Source organism: Terrapene carolina, unplaced genomic scaffold (genome assembly GCF_002925995.2).
Source record: "Terrapene carolina triunguis isolate 2854851 unplaced genomic scaffold, T_m_triunguis-2.0 Scaffold120, whole genome shotgun sequence".
NCBI classification, from domain to species: Eukaryota; Metazoa; Chordata; order Testudines; family Emydidae; genus Terrapene; species Terrapene triunguis.
In genome coordinates, this window is record NW_020664471.1 from 9,648,860 (window position 1) to 9,671,256 (window position 22,397).

At 45.2% G+C, this 22,397-nt stretch overlaps 1 protein-coding gene across 1 annotated transcript in view; it reads left to right on the forward strand.

Moving 5' to 3' along the window:
• The window catches only part of EPAS1 (endothelial PAS domain protein 1), a 152,310-nt gene that overhangs the window by 94,237 nt on the left and 35,676 nt on the right, over positions 1-22,397 (forward strand). Inside the window, exons 3-6 of the mRNA XM_026652519.2 lie at positions 10,873-11,024; positions 12,555-12,639; positions 13,390-13,508; positions 13,615-13,817. Coding sequence (XP_026508304.1) covers positions 10,873-11,024; positions 12,555-12,639; positions 13,390-13,508; positions 13,615-13,817 — 559 coding nt within the window. The remainder of the gene's footprint in view (positions 1-10,872; positions 11,025-12,554; positions 12,640-13,389; positions 13,509-13,614; positions 13,818-22,397) is intronic.

Here is a 22,397-nt window from a genome sequence, read left to right on the forward strand (position 1 = left end):
AAAAGGACGCCTGCTGGCTCTTCTACTTACTGAGTTGAAACAGCTGTTCCTAAAGATCCTCCTTGCCTGGTTAAATCTCAGGAGACAAAGGGGAGGAAAAAGCAGAGTCTACAGAGGGAAGAGATCTAGTCTCCATCATCAGGTCCTTCCTTGGGAGCCACAAATCCTCTCATGGCTCAGCTGAAAGGGGAGCACAAGGCACAAAAGGGTACCTCTGGCACCCAGTCAGGCACCTGTGATGATAAAATACAGGTAGGATCTGATGAGAAACAGTCAAATGAAAAAAAGTCCCATTCAATTACATCATGTAATGGCAGACAGATAAAAAGTGGCAAATTTTTAAAGTGCTTATATACCACGGCTAGAAGCCTAAATAATAAGATGGATGAAGTAGAGTGCCTTGTATTAAATGAGGATCTTGATATAATAGGTATCACAGAAACATGGAATGAGGATAATCAATGGGACACAGTAATACCAGGGTACAAAATATGTCGGAAGGACGGAACAGGTCGTGCTGGTGGGGGAGTGGCACTAGGTGTGAAAGAAAGTGTAGAATGAAATGAAGTAAAAGTCTTAAACGAACCAAACTGTACCATAGAAGCTTTATGGATAGTAATTCCATGCTCTAATAAGAAGAATATAGCAGTAGGGATATATTACCGACCACCTGACCAGGTTGGTGATAGTGACTGTGAAATGCTCAGGGAGATTAGAGAGGCTATTAAAATAAAAAATTCAATAATAATGGGGGATTTAAACTATCTCCATATTGACTGGGTACATGTCACCTCAGGACGGGATGCAGAGATAGTTTCTTGACACCTTAAATGACTGCTTCTTGGAGCAGCTAGTCCTGGATCCCACCAGAGGAGAGGCAATTCTTGATTTAGTCCTAAGTGGAACACAGGATGTGGTCCAAGAGGTGAATATAGCTGGACCGCTTGGTAATCATGACCACAATATAATTAAATGTAAAGTCCCTCTGGCGGGGTAACACCACAGCAGCCCAACACTATAACATTTAATTTCAGAAAAGGGAACTACAGTAACTCCTCACTTAACGTTGTAGTTATGTTCCTGAAAAATGCGACTTTAAGCGAAACGATGTTAAGCTAATCCAATTTCCCCATAAGAATTAATGTAAATGAGGGGGTTAGGTTCCAGGGAAATTTTTTTCACCAGACAAAAGACTATATTATATACACACACACACACACACAGTATAAGTTTTAAACAAACAATTTAAATACTGGTACACAGTGATGATTGTGAGGCGTGATTGAGGTGGAGGAGTCAGTGGGTGGGATATTTCCCTTACTGCTAAATGATGAACTAGCAATTGGCTGAGCCCTCAGGGGTTAACTCTCTCTCTCTACACAAGGCAGCAGGAATGGAGGGAGATATGCGCATTTCCCTTAAGTACACTGCCTTGTTAATTAGATCAGCTTGCTGCAAGCTCCCTCTGTCCTGAGTCATGGTCTGTCCCCCACTGCTGTATGGAAGATGGGGTAAACAGGGTGCAGGAGCAGGGTGCAGGACACCCTGACATTAGCCCCCCTCTTCCTTCCCTTCCCCCCGCACAGCAAGCAGGAGTCTCGTGGAGCAGCTCCAAGGCAGAGGGCAGTAGCAGCACATGGCAGTGGGGGGAGGGACACAGCTGAACTGCAGGCAGCTGCTGCACAGGGAACTTAGGGGAGCGGGGAGCCTATAGAGGGAGCTGATAGGGGGCTGCCGGTCCACCCTGGTTCCAAGCCCCAACCAGCTGGCTGCAACGGGCTGCTCTTTCTGCAAGCAGTAGACAAAGCAGGCGGCTGCCAAACTACGTTAGAAGGGAGCATTACACAACTTTAAATGAGCATGTTCCCTAATTGATCAGCAACGTAACAACGAAACAATGTTAACTGGGACGACTTTAAGTGAGTTACTGTCCACAAAAATGAGGAGGTTAGTTAAACAGAAATTAAAGGGTACAGTGCCAAAAGTGAAACACCTGCAAGCTGCATGGAAACTTTTGAAAGACACCATAATAGCGGCTCAACTTAAATGTATACCCCAAATTAAAAAAACATAGAGAAACAAAAAAGTGCCACCGTGGCTAAACAACAAAGTAAAAGAAGCAGTGAGTGGCAAAAAGGCATTCTTTAAAAAGTGGAAGTTAAATCCTAGTGAGGAAAATAGAAAGGAGCATAAGCTCTGGCAAATGAAGTGTAAAAATATAATTAGAAAGACCAAAAAAGAATTTAAAGAACAGCTAGCCAAAGACTCAAAAAGTAATAGGATTTTTTTTAAGTACATCAGAAGCAGGAAGCCTGTTAAACAACCAGTGGGGCCATTGGACGATTGAGATGCTAAAGGAGCACTCAAGGACGATAAGGTCATTGCAGAGAAACTAAATGAATTCTTTTCATTGGTCTTCACGGCTGAGGATGTGAGGGAGATTCCCAAACCTGAACCATTCTTTTTAGGTGACAAATCTGAGGAACTATCCCAGATTGAGGTGTCCTTAGAGAAGTTTTGATAAACTAAACAGTAATAAGTCATCAGGACTAGATAAGGAACTCAAATGTGAAATTGCAAAACTACTAACTGTAGTCCATAACCTATCATTTAAATCAGCTTCTGTACCAAATGACTGGAGGATAGCTAATGTGATGCCAATTTTTAAAAAGGGCTCCAGAGGTGATCCCAGCAATTACAGGCTGGTAAATCTGACTTCAGTACCGGGCAAACTGATTGAAACTATAGTAAAGAACAAAATTGTCAGACACATAGATGAACATAATTTGTTGGGGAAGACTCAACATGCTTTTTGTAAAGGGAAATCATGCCTTACCAATCTACTAGAATTCTTTGAGGGGGTCAGCAAGCATTTGGACAAGGGGGATTCAGTGGATATAGTTAGATTTTCAGAAAGCCATTGACAAGGTCCCTCACCAAAGGCTCTTAAGCAAAGTAAGCTGTCATGGGATAAGAGGGAAGGTCCTCTCATGGTGTGGTAACTGGTTAAAAGATAGGAAACAAAGGGTAGGAATAAATGGTCAGTTTTCAGAATGGAGAGAGGTAAATAGAAGTGTCCCCCAGGGGTCTGTACTGGGACCAGTCCTATTCAACATATTCATAAATGATCTGTAAAAGGGGGTAAACAGTGAGGTAACAAAATTTGCAGATGATACAAAACTACTCAAGGTAGTGAAGTCCCAGGCAGACTGCAAAGAGCTACAAAAGGATCTCTCAAAACTGGGTGACTGGGCAAGAAAATGACAAATGAAATTCAGTGTTGATAAATGCAGAGTAATGTACATTGGAAAACTTAATCCCAATTATACATATAAAGTGATGGGGTCTAAATTAGCTGTTACCTCTCAAGAAAGAATCTTGGAGTCATTGTGGATAGTTCTCTTAAGACATCCACTCAATGTGCAGCGGCAGTCAAAAAAGCAAACAAAACATTGGCAATTAAGAAAGGGATAGATAATAAGACAGAAAATATTATATTGTCTCTGTATAAATCCATGGTACGCCCACATCTTGAATACTGCGTGCTGATGTGATCACCCCATCTCAAAAAATATATATTGGAATTGGAAAAAGGTTCAGAAAAAGGAAACAAAAATGATTAGGGGTATGGAACGGCTTCCTTATGAGAGGGGATTAATAAGACTGGGACTTTTCAGCTTAGAAAAGAGATGACTAAAGCAGAATATGATTGAGGTCTATAAAATTATGATTGATGTGGAGAAAGTAAATAAGGAAGTGTTATTTAATTATTTTCATAACACAAGAACTAGGGGTCACCAAATGAAATTAATGGGCAGCAGGGTTAAAACAAACAAAAGGAAGTATTTCTTCACACAACGCACAGTCAACCCGTGGAACTCTTTTCCAGAGGATGTTGTGAAGGCCAAGACTATAACAGGGCTCAAAAAAGAACTAGATAAATTAATGGAGGATAGGTCCATCAATGGTTATTAGCCAGGATGGGCAGGGATGGTGTCCCTAGCCTCTGTTTGCAAGAAGCTGGGAATGAACAACAGGGAACGGATCAGTTGATGATTACTTGTTCTGTTCATTTCCTCTGGGGCACCTGACAATTGGCCACTGTCAGAAGACAGGATACTGGGCTAGATGGCCGTTCTTATATCACTTCAGGACTGAGGCCCCCGGTACTACCCACCCCAATACTGATGTCATCCTCTCAGCTGTCTGTGGCACCAACATCTTCAGTACTGAAGCATTGTACAGAACTCTTACTAGTCTCTTCAATACCAGATTCCCTGCTATTGGCAGTAGTGAGGGTGCCTCCCCTGATACCAACCATTGCTCCTACACTGGTACTGAGCATAGGCGCCAACTCCGTGGGTGCTCCAAGGCTGGAGCACCCATGAAAAAAATGAGTGGGTGCTTAGCTCCCACTGGCAGCCAGCTCCCCCCCAGCGTCTCTTGCCTGCCAGCAGCCCCAGCAATCAACTCCTCCCCATCCCTCCCTGTGCCTCCTGCCCGCTGAGATCAGCTGTTCCGCAGTGTGCAGGAGGCACTGGGGGGAGGAGTGGGGATGGAGTGCGTTCGGGGAAGGATGCGGAGCTAGGGCAGGAAGAAGTGGGGCAGGGGCAGGAAGAGGTGGGGTGGAGTTGGGCCCTGGGGCTGAGCGGGGGTTGAGACCCCCTGGGAAAGGAGGAGCCGGCTCCTGTGGTACTGAGTACTTAAGCAGTATTGATCAGAGTTCAGTCTGAGGCGTCTCCCAGGACATCAGCTGGTACAGTTTCTCCTCTCCAGGATGCTTATTCGTTCTCCTCCTCAGGCTCTGAGGGCAGTAGAGAGGTTTCACTCGCTTGTTCTCTGAGGTCTGGGCATTAAGACCAGTATATGCCTGAGATGGAGTCAAAGACTTAGTTTAATTATCTTAGCCTATAGAGTCTCAAAGAATTATAGTATTCCCTGGTGTGTTATAGTATTCCCCTTGGCCACCTGCCTCTTATGCTTCCCAACACCCTTGGCCTTATTAAGTTCCATGGGGAATGAGTCATGCTAGAAAGCCAGAGTCTGCATCTCAGTCCAGAGCTAGGTCTCCTTATCCATCTCACAAGGGGACTCTACAACCAGCATAGTCTGTTCCACAATCTGCTGAACAGACTGGTCATGGCTCTGGTGTGGAGTCGCAGACAGAAGACCATCCCATCCTAGCATTCATCTCATCCACATCCCCCGTGGAGACTGTGGTACCTATGTCATCTGCCTTGACTTAGATGACTATAAGACATTCAACAAAAAGCAATATCAAACGATAGAAAATTCTACATCACAGCTCCAAATGAGAATTGCCAATTACCAGGCCCTGATGGTGAAGCACAATTATATGAATTGAGATTTCATATCTAAATTTGCAGACAAGCTTCTGTCATGCTGTCTGGAATGGCTCATGGTTATGAGTGCCTAGCTCAGGGAAGACTGTCAGAAAACAGGGCATACACCCCAAACTAGTGTGTTCTATAATTAGATTTCACCAAGCCAGTGACAAATAGGAACTCCTGGATCACTATGCCAGTCTTATCATGGAGTCACAGACAGTTCCCATAGACTCTCCAATCTATCTTGCCACCCAGACAAAGTGGACTTTGTGATAAAATAGTTACTTACACCAAAAATCACATCGCATTTGGCTTGCTTCCAGTGACACCAGTCACTTAGTAGCCAATTCTATAGTAAACGAACTAAACGTTTATTAGCTAAGAAAAGGAAAGGAGAGTTATTGAGAGGTTAAAGCAGGGGAAATATTTGCACAGGTGAGTCAGAGTTTGTAATTTCAAATGGTGGCAGTGATGTAATAAACAGCCAGTTTTCCAAAAGTCTTTTCAGGAAGCCCATATTGTCTCTGGGGATCTCTGCTTTGCATATGGTACCCTTCCCTGTAAGAGTCCAAATAGTACATAGATGCAGAATTCTTCCTTGAATCCATACTTATAGCTGCTTCTCACAGAAATCAAACTGATAGTGTTACTTTACATGTGAACTTTCCCTTTGATTACAGAGAGTAAGGAATGCATTTTGAGTCTTTGACCTTCAAACATCACACACAATGACCACTTTCTTTGAAATTAGCACTTTTCTGTTAAAGTTCTTCATTTGCATTCCACAAGGCTTCTTTCTTGCTTGATGGCTCGTATGATAGGTTATTTAGTTACAGGGGTATACACAATGTAAATGTTTGCTACTGTATTATAACGGGATACAAATAAGTGAAAACAATGCAAGTAACATCCCACTAGTTTTCATGAAGTTTAAACACTAAGTACACTCTTATACATTTAACCATCACTTTGATCTATACTAATATACAAGTGAATTGGCCTAGGGCTCTGGCATGAGCTGGCACCTGGTCTGCCAAGTGTCAAACCTTCCCCAAGGTACTAGGGAGCAATTTAAGTCTTTGGTGGTCAAAGGTCAACTGGTGGTGCGAACAACCCTCCAAGTAGCTATTGATCTACAATTACAGCTTCCAGATTTATGGCTACCTCAATTGCCAGAAGGAGATCCTCTTGGCTCTAGTCATCAGGGATCCCTAATGAAGTACAAATTACAACTGAGGATCTTTGTTTATGGGATGTGAAACTTTCACTGTGAAAACGATGAAGCTTTACACTTTCTGAAGGACTCACATACCACACTAAGGTCCTTAGGAATCTATACTCCTGCATCAAAGTGGAAGCACTTTAGGCCTCAACCACAGGAGAGGTACCCAATAAAGATAATTTGAAACTCCAAGAAAGTGCCAAAAATTCCACAATAGGAAGTCATCTGCATCCACTTCATCAAGGCAGCAGATCTAAGTGCTTGGTCAGGAGCAGTGTACATATTCTTCTGGATATCCCTGTTATATCTCCTCCTTTTGAGAATCTTTTATTTCATTTTCATATGATCTGGATCATCATCACTATGGAGCCCTGTACCCTGAAAATCATAGAAATGGGTTATTCCATCCAATTCCAGACCACCCTCAGCCACAATCCCCATACATCTTCTCCATCCCTTTTCAGGCCCCCTCTCATGACAGCAGGCTACATCAGGATGTGCAGTCATTTCTAAATCCCAAAGCAGTGGAAGAAGTGCCTCAAGAGAAAGAGGGCTGGTGCCTTATTCTGGACCTCAGGCAGCTGAACACCTTTATTCACAAGATCAAGGTCAGGAAGGTGGCTCTGTCCTTGATAATTCTAACCCTAAATCCACTTGACTGGTACACAGCATATGACCGCCAGGATGCTTATTTCCATATAGCAATTTGTCCTGCCCACAGAAGGTATGAGAGTTCAAGTGGGCAATTTGTACTGCCAGTATAGGTTGCTACCATTTTAATCTATTGACAGAATCAAGGATATTCACAACAATGGCTACCAGTAGTGGCAGCTTATCTCAGGGGACAAGAAGTGCAGGTTTATCTTGTACAGAACATCTGCTACGCTCTTTAGCCTCTTTAACAAAAAAATGTTGCATCAACAGCTAGATGACCCCATTCAGTGGTCTCTGTTCTCTCTTAGACCTAGAGAGGTGAAAAGTCAATACTAATTCCCATTCAAGGGATAATCATGGTGTACCTCCAGCATGGCTGAGGCAGTTTTGGTTCTTGAACCTAAAAAAATCTCTCCTTCCAATCTACCGTACAGTTGTCTCTCCAGCTAGAGCAGAGGTGGGCAAACTACGCCCTGTGGGCCATATCCGGCCCGCGGGACCCTCCTGCCTGGCTCCTGAGCTCCTGGCCCAGGACGCTAGCCCCTGGCCCCTCCCCTGCTGTTCCCCCTCCCCCGCAGCCTCAGCTCACTGCACCGCTGGTGCAATGCTCTGGGCAGCGGGGCTGCGAGCTCTTGCTGGGTCTCGCAGCTGCAGAGCCGCGGCCTGACGCGGTGCTCTGTACTGTGGGAGGGTGTGGCTGGCTCCAGCCGGGTGGCGCGGCTGCCTGTCCTGGTGCTCTGGGCGATGCGGCTGTAGCGCCGCCAGCCACCTGTGCTCCAGGCAGCGTGCTAAGGGGGCAGGGAGCAGGGGGGGTTGGATAGAGGGCAGGGGAGTTTGAGGTGGTGGTCAGGGGGTGGGGGTGTGGATAGGAGTCCGGGTGGTCAGAGGGCGGGGAACAGGGGGGTTGAATGGGGGCATGGGTCCCAGGGGGGCAGTCAGGAATGAGAGGAGGGATTGGATGGGGCATCGAAGGGCGGTCAGGGGCAGGGGTTCCGGGGGCGGTCAGGGAGAAGGGGTGGTTGGATGAGGCAGGGATCCCGGGGACGGTCAGAGGGCAGGGAACAGGGGTTGAATGGGGGCAGGGGTCCCAGGGGGGCAGTCAGGAATGAGAGGAGGGATTGGATGGGGCGGTGGGGGGCAATCAGGGGCAGGGGATCCGTGGGTGGTCAGGGGACAGGGAGGGGTGGATGGGGTAGGGGTTTGTTTAGCCTAACCAAAAGGAGGCTGAGGGGGGATATGATTGCTCTCTTTAAATATATCAGAGGGATAAATACCAGGGAGGGAGAGGAATTATTTCAGCTCAGTACTAATGTGGACATGAGAACAAATGGATATAAACTGGCCGTGGGGAAGTTTAGGCTTGAAATTAGACGAAGGTTTCTAACCGTCAGAGGGGTGAAATTTTGGAACAGCCTTCCGAGGGAAACGGTGGGGGCAAAAGACCTCTCTGGCTTCAAGATTAGGCTAGATAAGTTTATGGAGGGAATGGTATAACGGGATTCTAGTCAATTAGGCAATAACGTGCCATCGCTGGTAAAATGAGGGTCCGGCTGGAGAATCTTGCCTATATGCTCGGGGTTCTACTGATCGCCATATTTGGGGTTGGGAAGGAATTTTCCTCCAGGGTGGATTGGCAGAGGCCCTGGAGGTTTTTCGCCTTCCTCCGCAGCATGGGGCAGGGGTCGCAAGCTGGAGGATTCTCTGGGACTTGAAGTCTTTAAATCACGATCTGGAGACTTCAACAGCTGAGTTAAGGGAAAGTGGGTGGGTCAGCTTTTGTGGCCTGCATCATGCAGGAGGTCAGACTAGATGACCATATTGGTCCCTTCTGACCTTAAAGTCTATGAGTCTATGAGGTGGTGGGGCCCGGGCCACACCTGGCTGTTTGGGGAGGCACAGCCTCCCCTAATCGGCCCTCCATACAATTTCAGAAACCCAATATGGCCCTCAGGCCAAAAAGTTTGCCCGCCCCTGAGCTAGAGGTAATATCTCAAATGGCTTATCTTCCACAAGAGAGATTCCAAGACCTGTCCAATTACCTACAAGTTCATCCCAAGATATTGGTGAGGACTTGTCTCAGACTTTTAGGGCACAATGGCCTCCTCCACCTATGTAATGCAGCATGACAGACTTCATCTTCATTGTATGCAAGGGTGGTTGAAGTCTCTGTATCAGCCAAGTGGTCATCACCTGGATATGTCAGTGCATGTTCCCCCAGAACAATATAGAGGTATTCCACATTTTCATGCCCTCTGGTGCCTTGGTTTCTAAAAGACCGTATGAGGGTATATCTCCCAGTCAGAGAATGTCCCACTCCTTGGGATCTAAATATTGCACTGACAGAGTTAATGGGCCCACCCTTTGCACCATTAGCTACACAATCACTATTTCATCAAAACAGTCTGCCAGGGAGCAGTAATATCCTCCATAAGGCTAGTAGAGATGCAAGCACTAGTGCAAGGACCCCCATGTAAAGTTTTTTGTAGAAACCAGGTATCCTTGAGACCTCACCCAAAGGTTTTTGCCAAGGTAGTCTCTGATTTCTATCTAAACAACGTTTTATACTCCCATCTATGTTTCTCCCCAAGCCACATTCAAACAAAGGTAAGGCTAAACCTCATGCCCTAGAAGTTCTTAGGTACTCGCTTTCTACAAAGCCAGAACTAAGCCATTTAGGGTATCCCCCAGATTGTTTATACCTTCTGGGTACAGAGTGAAAGGTCAGGCCATTTCAACAAAGAGATTTTCTAACTGGATTTCTACTCGTATCCGACTGTGCCATGAGTTAGGAAACGTAGACCCGCCAGTGAGAGTGACAGCTCGCTCTACGAGAGTGCAAGCAGCTTCTGTTGCTGCTTTGAGAAATATCCCAATGCTAGAGAGCTGTACTTAGGGTCCAGTGTACATAGTTGTCCAGTTTTACTCCATAGTGGAAGTGTCAAAATTTGATGCTAATTTTTGGTAGGGTCACGCTTTGTTCATTATTTAGGTAGGCTCCTAGTGCCCATTTCTTATGATATAGGTTATTGCTTGTGAGTCCCAAGAGTGGAATATATATAGGCAAGGACTCGAAGAAGAAGAAATAGTTACTTACCTTACAGTAACTGTGGTTCTTCAAGATATGTTGCCCATATCTATTCCGTGAGACACCCTCTTTCCCCGCTACCACAGAGAGTCTGACAACACCTGGTTTCTATATTGGTGAAGGAGCTGAGGAGCAGTTGGGGTTGCCCCACCCTTTATGTCCTCAATTGGAGGCACAAGGACATTCACGTTACAGGTGTGGCCCCCAAAGGACACTGCTAGCCAAAAGAATCTGAACGTGAATGCACTGGGTGCATGTGCACCAACAGTGGAATATATATATGGACAACACTTCTTGAAGAACTACAGTTACTGTAAGGTAAGTGTTTCTTCACCTTTACAAAAGATGTCTTCTCTCTTCCTAATGATGGACATGTCCCCTTCAGACCCAATGCAGATGGCCCACCCAGTTGTCATCCTCCCCAATAATGCAAACAGAGGGTTTTTCTATAACCAGCATTCTGGCATCAGAAAAGCATTTTGCTATTTGGTGTCATTAGAAAGTAAGCAGAAAAATGATGGCTCTGAAAACTGATTTTTTTGGCCACTTTCCTTTTATTTCAGTATGTGCTGACAATGAGAGTGACCTAGAGACAGACCAGCAGATAGACACCTTGTACCTGAAAGCTTTGGAGGGATTTATTGCTGTGGTGACACAAGATGGAGACATGATCTTTTTGTCAGAGAACATCAACAAATACATGGGTCTCACGCAGGTAACCTGTTTCCTACTGCTTTCAAAGAGCTGCCATTGTAACATAATTCCTAGAAACCTTGACATAGTTTCTCTGTCTTCACTGTGCTTCTGACTAATTCAAATTATGTTTAATAAAGCTGTGATCTCATTCAGTGAAAGACACAGTGAGCAAATGTAGCCCCTGTGTGACACTGCAGCACTCTGAATCAGCACCTTGAGCTGTCAGCCTCTCAGTTTAAAACTGAGGTGCCTGGGTGCAGGATATTCTCAGTGAAGGGTTCTCAGATCTGGGACACCATTTTCCATTTGGCCTGCTAGGCCCCAGATTTGTAGGCTACAAAACCAGCCTATGTTCACAAATTTTTTTGATAGGGGAGTGGTTTGTTTGGGGTTAGGAGGGATCTTTTTAATGTTATAGAGTTTAAGGCCAGAAGGGACCACCAGATCATCTACTCTGACCTCCTGTATGTCACAGGCAACCAACAGCACCCAGCACTCACGCACAAAAACCAACAGCTGAAATCAGACCAAAACATTGTAGCCCGCAGGAGACTAAACTGTTATGTGCCACAGGGAGAGAAGAGGAGGGACAAAGTGCCCCAGTGCTTGAGGCACTGCCTGTGCTAAGAGTCACCTGTGGCATGGGGGGCCATTGACTGCCATAAGTGCAGGGGGTGGAGTGGCTGTGCAGGGGTTGCTCAGCACCACATGTACCCCAAGGTAGGGGAGTGGCCCTACAAAGACTGTGAGAAGATGGGTCAGGGACAAACAGAGCTAAGGGCCACAGGATCTATCTTGCTCTAATCCAGTGCTCCTTACATACTTTGCACATGGCATTCAGGAGCTGCAGCTGCTATTCCAGTCCAGAGCCTGGAGCAGTGACTGCAGCATGTGTGGGAGAGCTGTGGTGCCATGTTGCCCTTCTCCCACATACAGTCTGATTACTTGTCAGTTAGATCCAAAGGCTATTGAAGTCAATGAAGTCTTTTCATTGACTTCAGATCAGGCCCTTTGCATTGGTGAAGTGAGTTACCAATCAGTTTAAGGGTTAAATCAAAATGCACAAATGAATCTACAAGGTATAGAATCTAAATAATAGCTGATAAATAAGAGTGGGCTAAAATTATTGCTGATATGCACACCATGACAGTTGCACACACCGGGGTTGAATTTGTCACGTTGTGTCTCCAATATCATTTCTGTTTTTAATATTTTAGGGCCAGATCTTCAGTTGGTGTAAATAGACTTAGTTTTACTGACTGATTAGTTTATTGAGGCTATCTAGCTTATAGTTCTAAGCTTAAGAATTATTTTGTTGTTACCCAAAATATCCTCAAAAATGCCCCAGAGAAATCATACCTTAGGGAAACAGGTAAAAGAATGGGAGGAACTGAAATTATCATTAAGAAAAGATCAGGCATGATGTATTGCTTTTGCCTTTTCTCTGATCGCATTGAATGAATCAGTGTTCCAAAATAGTCTTCTGTATTATTAAATTTTATTTATTCTCCTCACTTTTGGCTAAATATATGTATTGTTTTCTGAACAGGTGGAATTAACTGGACATAGCATATTTGACTTTACCCACCCATGTGACCATGAGGAAATTCGAGAGAATCTGAGTTTGAAAACTGGTAAGAAAAAAGTTAAAATCTTTGATGTATTTTTCTTCTTTGCCTTTTAAACACCCCAATAAAGCAACTAACAGATAGCAGAAGTTAGATAGTGGCCATGGGCAAATGGGAATGTTAACGCCTGGAGTAGTATTTGGCATCAACATCTTTTCCACTGTTTTTAAAACTTTATGATTAAATATAACAGCACTAAGAACTGTGTGTTCTGGTGCTTTCTTGTTTCTAAGCTAAAACAGATGCAATGTCTTCACTTGCAATAGTTTGCAAAGATTATGTACCACAGGCTGAAATACGGGTTAAAAATGAACAGGGCTCCCGTACCATTTAAGTCTTTACACCCCAAACCTGTGCAAACTGCTCTGCATGGGTGGACCATTGCCCTTGTACAGAGCCCTGCTTGATTCTGTGAGGCTCTGCATGGGTACAGGAGTCTGCTCACATGAAGTAGTTTGCACGCTTGGGGACTTAGCATGGGGTTCAAATGGGACGAAAAGGGCGGAGAGATCTAATATTTTATCCTAGGAGGGGATTTATTTTTCACACTCATGCTAAATATTACTTAAACCAAGAGTGCGCAGGGCACAGGTCTTGATGTGGAAGGTAACAATTTGAGAACCAAACCATCTGTTGTTAACTACAAATCCTTTATGCTTAAAAATAAAAGAGAGAATTTTAAAAAGCAACACAAACATCCCCCAGCCCCCGCAAAAAGCTTATTAGTCAAGAAATTGCCTTTTTTCCTCACCTTAGGTCCAGGCTTTGGAAAGAAAAGCAAAGAGATATCCACAGAGCGTGACTTCTTCATGAGAATGAAATGCACTGTTACCAACAGAGGCAGAACTGTAAACCTCAAATCTGCCACATGGAAGGTACCACATTTTAGCCATAACAAGTTTTATTGATGAAAGTCAGACTGTCTTTTCAGAAAGTACCTTTTAAACTAATGCCCTGTTATAAAATCATTATTTGTTTCAGGTCTTGCACTGCACTGGACAAGTTAAGGTGTATAACACTTGCCCTCCTCACACCCTGTGTGGGTATAAGGAGCCTCTCCTCACCTGCCTTATAATAATGTGTGAACCCATTCAGCACCCATCAAACATGGATATCCCACTGGACAGCAAGACTTTCTTGAGTCGCCATAGCATGGACATGAAATTTACCTACTGTGATGACAGGTAAAGAGTCTACTGACTGTTCCTTGCCTAGGAGGTTTCTGATTTATCTTTATTAACAAAACAACCAATTAATAGGAAACAACACTCTTCCTTCGCAGCGTTCTTTGTATTTGAACAGGTTAAATGATTTCACACGAACAAGAGGGAAATTCTTCCATTGGCTGTTCCTGCAGTCCTGGAGAGGAACAGTTCTGAGCAATGTCAGTATCCATTTGGATTTCTAATTTGAAATCAACTGGTTAAGCAGGGATGATTCCTTCAGTGGGTGGCTAGTTTCCTGTACCATAGTTCTCCAACCCACCCTGAACACTAGGAGACGAGTTTCTATAAGGTCTCATAGAGTGGGGAGACCATCCCTTTCTTTCCTACCCATTCCAACTGTAATCTCCACACAACCTTGGAAAACTGTAATTAAAATTTACCAATTTAGGCACAGAGGGTCAAATTAGGACATGATGCACAAGGGGAAGATTGTAAAATCCATGTTGGTAAATGCGTGAGGGATTATAGAGGTGAGTCTAGAGCAGTGGTTTCCAACCTTTTTATGTCCAAGATCACTTTTTGAATTTAAGGATCTACCCCACCCCTTCCCCAAGGCCCTGCCCCTTCCCGAAAGCCCCACCCCACTCACTCCATCCCCCTCCCCGTCACTCCATCCCCCCATCTTCACTCACTTTCATCAGGCTGGGGTAGGGGGTTGGGGTTCAGGAGGGTTATGGGCTTTGGGCTGGGGCCGAGGGGTTCGCAGTGTGGGAGTGGGCTCTGGGCTGATTCTGGGGCAGGGGGTTGGGGTGCAGGAGGGGGTGAGGGGTGCAAGCTCTGGGATGGGGGTCAGGGCTGGGGCAGGGGTTTGGGGTGCAGGAAGGGGGTACAGGGTGCTGGCTCTGGGAGGGGGTCAGGACTGGGGCAGAGTGTTGGGGTGCAGGAGGGAGTATGGGGTGCTGGCTCCGGGAGCCTGGCTCAGGACTGGGGGTTGAGATACAGGAAGGGGTTCGGGGTGAAGGAGGGGGTATGGGGTGCGGCCTCTCGCCGGACAGCACTTACCTCCGGCGGCTCCCAGTTGGCAACGCAGCGTGGCTGCCACTAAGGCAGGCTTCCTGCCTACCCTGGCCCCATGCCGCTCCTGGAAGGGGCCAGCACGCCCCTGCACCCCTGGGAGGGGGGGGCATGTGGCTCTGCGTGCTGCCCCCCTCTGCAAGCACCGCCCCTTCAGCTCCCATTGGCCACAGCTTCCTGTTCCCTGCCAATGGGAGCTGCAGGACCAGCAGCTGGCCCCTTCCAGGAGCAGCATGAGGACACCCCCCCTGCCCCGCGGGGCCGCGCTGGCCGCTTCCGGGAGCAGCATGAGGCCGGGGTAGGGAGGGAGCCTGCCTTAGCGGCAGCCACGCTACACCACCAGAGATTGCAATCGACTGGGAGATCCTTTAGGATCGACCAGTCGATCGCAATCGACCGGTTGGTGACCACTAGTCTAGAGTGAATCTAAATTGGTGTAACATGCATGACCAGGAAGGATTGGAAGGAGGTGTACTGTACACCAACATAAGTGCCCTCTTGGCTCTAGGGTTGCCAACTTTCTGATGACAGAAAACTGAACACCCTCGCCCTGCCCCCTGCCCTCTGCCCCTACCCCACCACTTCTCTGAGGCCCCATCCCTGCTCACTCTATCCTCCGTCACTCTCTCTCCCCCAACCTCACTCACTCATTTTCACCGGGCTGAGGCTGGGGGGTTGGGGCGTGGGAGGGGGTGAGGGCTCTGGCTGGGAATGTGGGCTCTGGGGTGGGGCTGGGGATGAGGGGTTCGGAGTGTGGGAGGGGGCTCTGAGTTGGAGCTGGGGCAGGGGAGGGAGTTCAGGGCACGGGCGCCGAGCAGTGCTTACCTCAGGCAGCTCCCGGAAGCGGCAGGCATGTCCCTGCAGCCCCTAGGTGGAGGCACAGCCAGGCCGCTCTGCGCGCTGCCTCTGTCTGCAAGTGCCACCCCCGCAGCTCCCATTGGCCATGGTTCCCGGCCAGTGGGAGCTGCAGAGCTGGCGCTCAGGGCTGGGGCAGCACGTGGAGGCCCCCTGGCCACCCCTGTGCCTAGGGGCCGCAGGGACATGCCGGCTGCTTCCTTAGCCCCTACTGCGCCACTGACCGGACTTTTAACTGGATGCCCGGCAACCCTACTTGGCTCACTTTTGCTCACCTCTGAATTGGGCCAAAATCTGCTTCCTGGCCCTTTACCATCATGATTGATGATAAGGGGGGAAAATGAGATTTTTACTCTCAAATCTAAAATAAACATATATTCTCCCTTGGCAAGTAGAATATTGCAAGCTCACTGTTAGAAGATGAGACAATTCAGAGCAATAGCATTAGCCCTTTAGGTCTTAAGAGCTTTACTGGTAACATAAATCCATTTTTGTTGTTTTTAAAAAAGTGAGTTAATATATGGGCTTGTTCCTACAGCCCTTACTCACGTGCTTTCCTGTATTTTGTGGATACAAATTAAGTGCTGTTTTCTGGGTCACTTGGGTCAGTATGTTACCAGCTGGCTAATCCCGTAGGGATAGAATTTTCCAATGGAGAATTTGTAAGAATTCTGTAATAGGTTTGCTACAGCTATAAAGCAGAGATGCATTTCTTTTGCCAAGTGAAAGGCAATTAATCTTTGATGTTTATTCCTCCCCTTTTAATTTTGCAAGATCATGCACTTTTCTGGTGATTCTGACTTAATGACCCAGGACCAAAAGTCTTGTTTCAAACTTTCAACTTTTGGGTCAATATTTCTGCCCTCTACCGACTCTGATACCAGGTTATACTTTACATTTCAGGGTTTTACTGATGGTATTATGTTCTAGTTGACTGTGTTGGCCCCAGTCTTGCAAACACTTACACATACACATGCAACACAGGAGCAGTGTCATTGAAATCAGCATGGTTGTCATTGGGACTTTACACATGCTTAATGTTAAGCACATGCAGAAGTGTGTGCAGGATTGGGGTTAGTTAATTTCTTTGGTGCTTTGAAGACTTTTAAATGGTTGCAAGTAAGAGTTTTAGTATTTTACATAATGTTGTGAAGCAGCCACAGAAGTTAATAATTTTGGCAGCTATGAATGTAAGAAAGATTAGAAATGTACCATATGACTGGATAAAGGCAACTTGTGACTGAGATCATTGCCTCCGACAGACTTAGTAGCAAACATATCATTATTAGAAATATATTCTGAAGATTGCAACATGAGTCTACTCTGCTTGCACAGGGAGAAAGCAGTAGTGTAATAGGAGGTAGCTACCTTACTTTCTTTTGTTTTTTAAAAAGATGTTGGAATTCTCAGAGAATGAATGCAAGGGCTGGGACTAGTGATATCCTGCCTCCCAGCAGTGAAGAGCAGACTGAATGTGAAGCACACAGGTAGATGAGCACCATGCGCTTGCAAGTATCCAGTGGTGGATGTGTGGGGAACTCTTAGAATTAACAGAAAGGGCCTGATTGTCAAAAGAGAGTTCTAAATTGTCTTCAAAGTTTCTATATGATCTTCATTGTGTGCACACATCCCCACACTCATGCACATTCAAAAGCTGAGTTCCCACAGGGAAATTCCTTGAGGACAACTTATGTAGCACCTTTGAAAATTTGGCTCATGAGATGTTGTAGTGAGATCACTCCAATATAATAACCAGATCATTTAAAAAAAATTATTTGAAAACCTAAAGTTGTTGTAGTATCATTTAAAAACAAGATGTTGCTACTGAAAAAATGTACAGCGCTGACTCATAGTGAACAGGGGACCGCAAACAGGGTAGTTTGAGAGGGGGAGAAGGAAATCCCCCTGCTGAACGAACAAGGTGCAAGTACTAATCCTGGGCTGAGTGAGTTTGTTTGTCTGTTTGTGTTTTTCCTTCTCTTTCAGGTTATTTCAGTTACAGGGTCATAGTGGACCATTATTTAAAAACATGGGGGTCATAGTGGACCACAAGCCAAATATGAGTCAACAGCGTAACACTGTTGAAAAAAAGCGAACATCATTCTGGGATGTATTAGCAGGAGCGTTGTAAGCAAGACACAAGAAGTAATTCTTCCGCTCTATTCCGCGCTGATGAGGCCTCAACTGGAGAATTGTGTCCAGTTCTGGATGCCACATTTCAGGAAAGATGTGGACAAATTGGAGAAAGTCCAGAGATGAGCAACAAAAATGATTAAAGGTCTAGAAAACATGACCTATGAAGAAAGATTGAAAAAATGGGTTTGTTTAATCTGGAAAAGAGAAGACTGAGAGGGGACATGTTCTCAAGTACATAAAAGGTTGTTACAAGGAGGAGGGAGAAAAACTGTTCTTCTTAACCTCTGAGGATAGGACAAAAAGCAATGGGCTTAAATTGCAGCAAGGGAGGTTTAGGTTGGACATTAGGAAAAACTTCCTAACCGTCAGGGTGGTTAAGCCCTGGAATAAATTGCCTACAGATATTGTGGAATCTCCATCATTGGAGATTTTTAAGAGCAGATTAGACAAACTCCTGTCTGGGATGGTCTAGATAATACTTAGTCCTGCCATGAGTGCAGGGGACTGGACTAGATGACCTCTCAAGGTCCCTTCCAGTTCTATGATTCTATAATTCTATAAAGAGCAACGTGTCTCATGGTTATCAAGGCCACAAATTCATCTTGGTGGGAGGCCTGTGGGTACAGGAGGCTCTCCACTACATTATAGCATCCACCAGTCTCTCCCAGGTTTTATTTTAGGAGTATTTAAAAATGAGACCTCAAGGTATTGATACTTGCCCTTCAAAGATTCACTGTCTTTAAAACAAGGCTATATATAGACAGAATTCACCCCTTGACTTGGAGCTTTCAGTACTGCCTTATATAGCAGGAGTTGCTTTACAGGGCAGGTTTTTATAACTTTACTGCCTTAGTAACACAATAGCAGGTGCTGAAAGCACTGATTTGCTGTCTCCTCTCAGCTGATTTTTTTCTTAGAGTACTGTACTTCATAAGAGACACTGGTTTCTCTGAAGACTGGGCCTCAAGGCTACACATATGTTAGTGGATAGTTATTTTGTGTGTTGTTCCTCTTTTATCGAGGTGATAATAAAAATATTAGACATGTGAAATGTCAGCATAGAAAAGGAGAAGTGAGAAACCTCACACCGAGCATGTATCAGCTTCTCCTCAGGAAATCCTTGTGGCTCAGTTTTCCTGTCCAGTGGTGGGTAAACTTCATCCAACAGAAAACTCCTCAGCAGCACCAGAAAAATGAAGAAGAATCAAAAATCCCTGCCAAGACCCATCAAAAGCAACAGCCTGGGCAAACTGCACGGGGGAAAGGGGTAACTCTCACAAGAGAAATAAATCCAGTCTGAAAGGAAATTAGAAGAAGAGGCATGTGCCAGTCCCAAGCCTAACCATCTCCAAAATACCCAGCCACTTCCAGATCAGGCAGTGAGGCAAAGAGACTGGCACAGCCCATCTCTCTAGCAAGCCTTCATGCTTCTTGCCAGACTTGGATTATTCTTCTAGGAGCTTTTCTTTTCTGGAGCAAGGTGGGGGAGTTTGATGGGCATTTCTTGAGTTTGGTTGTTGTCTTGTTTTAGGGTCCTGCTGATGTGCTTTCTGCTAGGTGAAGTTTACAAACATCCTTGAGAGAAACAAGCAGCCATAAGGAATTCCTGAGACACTGTTGCATAGAATGTGTTGAGAGAAGTGACTTGATTGTGGTCTGTAAGTACGTACGCAAGGAGAATATTTCTGTTAGCAGAGAGCTCTTTAATCTAGCAGACAAAGTCATAGCCAGATCCAGTGGTTGGGAGCTGAAGGTAGACAAATTCAAACTAGAAATAAGATGCCCATTTTTAGTGAGAGTAATTAACCATTGGAGCAATTTACCTAGGGTTGTGGTGGATTCTCCATCACTTGGAGTCTTTAAATCAAGATTGGAGGTCTTCTTCCCCAAAGATATGCTGTAATTCAATGACAAGTTATTTAAAATTGATGCAGAAATCATTGCCTGAAATTGTATGGCCGGTGTTGTACAGGATGTCAGATGATCACAAGGATTCCTCCCAACCTTAGAATTTATGAATTTGTGGGTCTAATTTTATTTTGGGCTTCTGTGACATTTGCACACCCTACCAATTACATTTTCAACTTGATAGAAACATGGGGGATGGGGGAGAGAAAGACTTCACCACAGTATTTTTAGCCCTTAGCCTTGACCTTTGAGAAGTCACTGTATCTTTAATGTCTCTTGGAATTACAAATCAAGGAAGGAAAAAGCCACCTGAAAATAACACACATTATGAACAGAATTGTTTGTAAGTGGAATGTTTTGTTCTGAGGGATCTGAACTGGATGCATCACGATAGTTCTTAAAACAAAAATGTTTGTTCATGATCTAGTTTGGGCAAAAATAATGTAGCCATTCAACCTGTTTTTCAAAGGCTAGTCACGACTTATAAGTCATTAAAAGCATCTCAAGGGGCTTGTGACGGGTTGCCCCACTTTAAGGTGCCACCTGATGCACTGAGCCCGCTTGTTCCAACAGCCTGGGCCCCCTTTACCCTGTCCTGCTGAGCCAGGCTCTTAAGCTTCCTCTAGCACACACACAGGCAGGGCCACACCCAGCTGCAGAAAGACACAGACACCAAGATCAGCTCTGGGAAGACTCAGCTTTAGAGACTTGCCCCAGCACTCAGGTGCCCACCTCCCTGTATAGAAAGATCTGCACAGCACAAGCTCATACAAAATTCTCTCTCCCTCAATGTGAAGAGAGATATGCACAGCTTCTTGCCCCCTTCCCCCCAGATATGAATCGCACAAACTGGGTTATGTTATAAACAAAATAAATGTATTAACTTTAAAAGGCAGATTTTAAGTGATTATAAGGGATAGCAAACAGAACAAAGCAGATTACTGAGCAAATAAAACAAAACGTGCATACTAAGCTTCAGATCTTAAAGAGATTGATTTCAAGAAGTAATTTCTCACCCTAAATGTTGTTTTAGACAATTTGCAGAGTTTCTGTAGCTTAGAGTTCCAGTTATTTCTTCCTACAAACTGGACCCCCTGTCTCAGTCTGGACTCACCCCTGCCTTTCCCCTCAGGTTAGGTCCTTTGTCCCTCCAGGTACTTTCAGCAGTCTTTCTTCTTGGGTAGGCAATGGAGGAGAGTCCAGATTAACCCCCTCCCCAGTCTTAAAAGGGATTTACCTAAAGTGGGAAACCGTAGTTTGATCCCCATCCCCCTACAGAGGAAAAGTACCAGCAGTGTCAAAGGTGGTATTTTGTATCAGGTGACAGGACCACCTGACATGGTAGTGTCACAGCTACATCCCAGGATGCCTCTCAGGAAGGAGAGAGATCTTCACAGTCTTACTGTTTCTTCCTAATGGCCCATCAAGGCTGTGATGGCCGGTTGTCTGCTGGGTGTCTCCCAAATACACACACAGTTGTAATTGTTACATAGTCAGCATTCCTAACTTTAGATACAGAAAGGATACATGCATACAAATTGGATAATCACAGTCAGTACATCATAACCTTTCCAATGATACCTTACAAGACACATCTTGCATAAAATATATCTTAGGCCATATTCATATCATAATGATATTTCTGTGAAGAATATGGGGTGCAACGTCACAGGGAAGCTGAGCAGGAGAGAGGGGACTAGAAGCTGTACATACTGCAATGGGCTGTGCTTGCTGTTTTAGACTCCAGGGGACTAGCCTGACCAGGCCCAGAGACTTTGTATGTGGACTTTCAAGTTTAGGGGCTCTGGACCAGGGTCCTGAGGTAAGGGCCCATGAACTGTTGTTACAGCTGCTCCCTCTCCTTTGTAAAGGGGTCGTACTTATTGTTAGTCAGTTTTGGCTTCCCTTGGCCCAGATCCTTTAAAGTGAACTTACTGGTGACCCAACTGGGGAAATTAAGGTGGGGTGCACCTGCAGCATTACACCTCACCACAAGGGGGGCTGTAGGGATGGGATATGCTTTGTATACTGCCATCCTTATTTATGCCCAGTAGTAGCTTCTTCCATGCACTGTTCTAAGGTAAAAATTGGGAGGTGAGCGGGAAGTATCAAGAAAGCTTTGTCTGTCTTTATATATTGTAAAGAAGTAAAATGGGGTGCAAGACCAGTTTAATAAAAACAGCCCTTTACAGTTCACTTAGCCTCACAACAGCCTTTGAGGTAGGGAATATTCCATGCATTCATTTTACTAAATGGCAAAGAGGTGAAGCGACTTACCTAAGGTCACATAGTCAGTCTGTGACTGACAGATCCAGGAACAGACCCCAGATCATCTGATTTCCAGTATTGTGCCTTAACCACAAAGCCTTGCTGTGTGTCACTAGTATCCCACAATGTTTTTACTACAGTTAAAAAAGGAAAGAGTAGAACAGCTCTAAAAACTACATTGATAAAATAGCAATTGGGGCACATTTCTGGTCTTGGGGATCAGTGCATGTCTCTTTGTTGTTTTACTGGATTCCGAGATATGTTATTACCAGAATAACTGAGTTCAGAAACTGGCCCTCTGCATGTAACTGAGAGAAAGATTCAGGTCATAAAACACAAGAGGCAGTCCATCAAAAG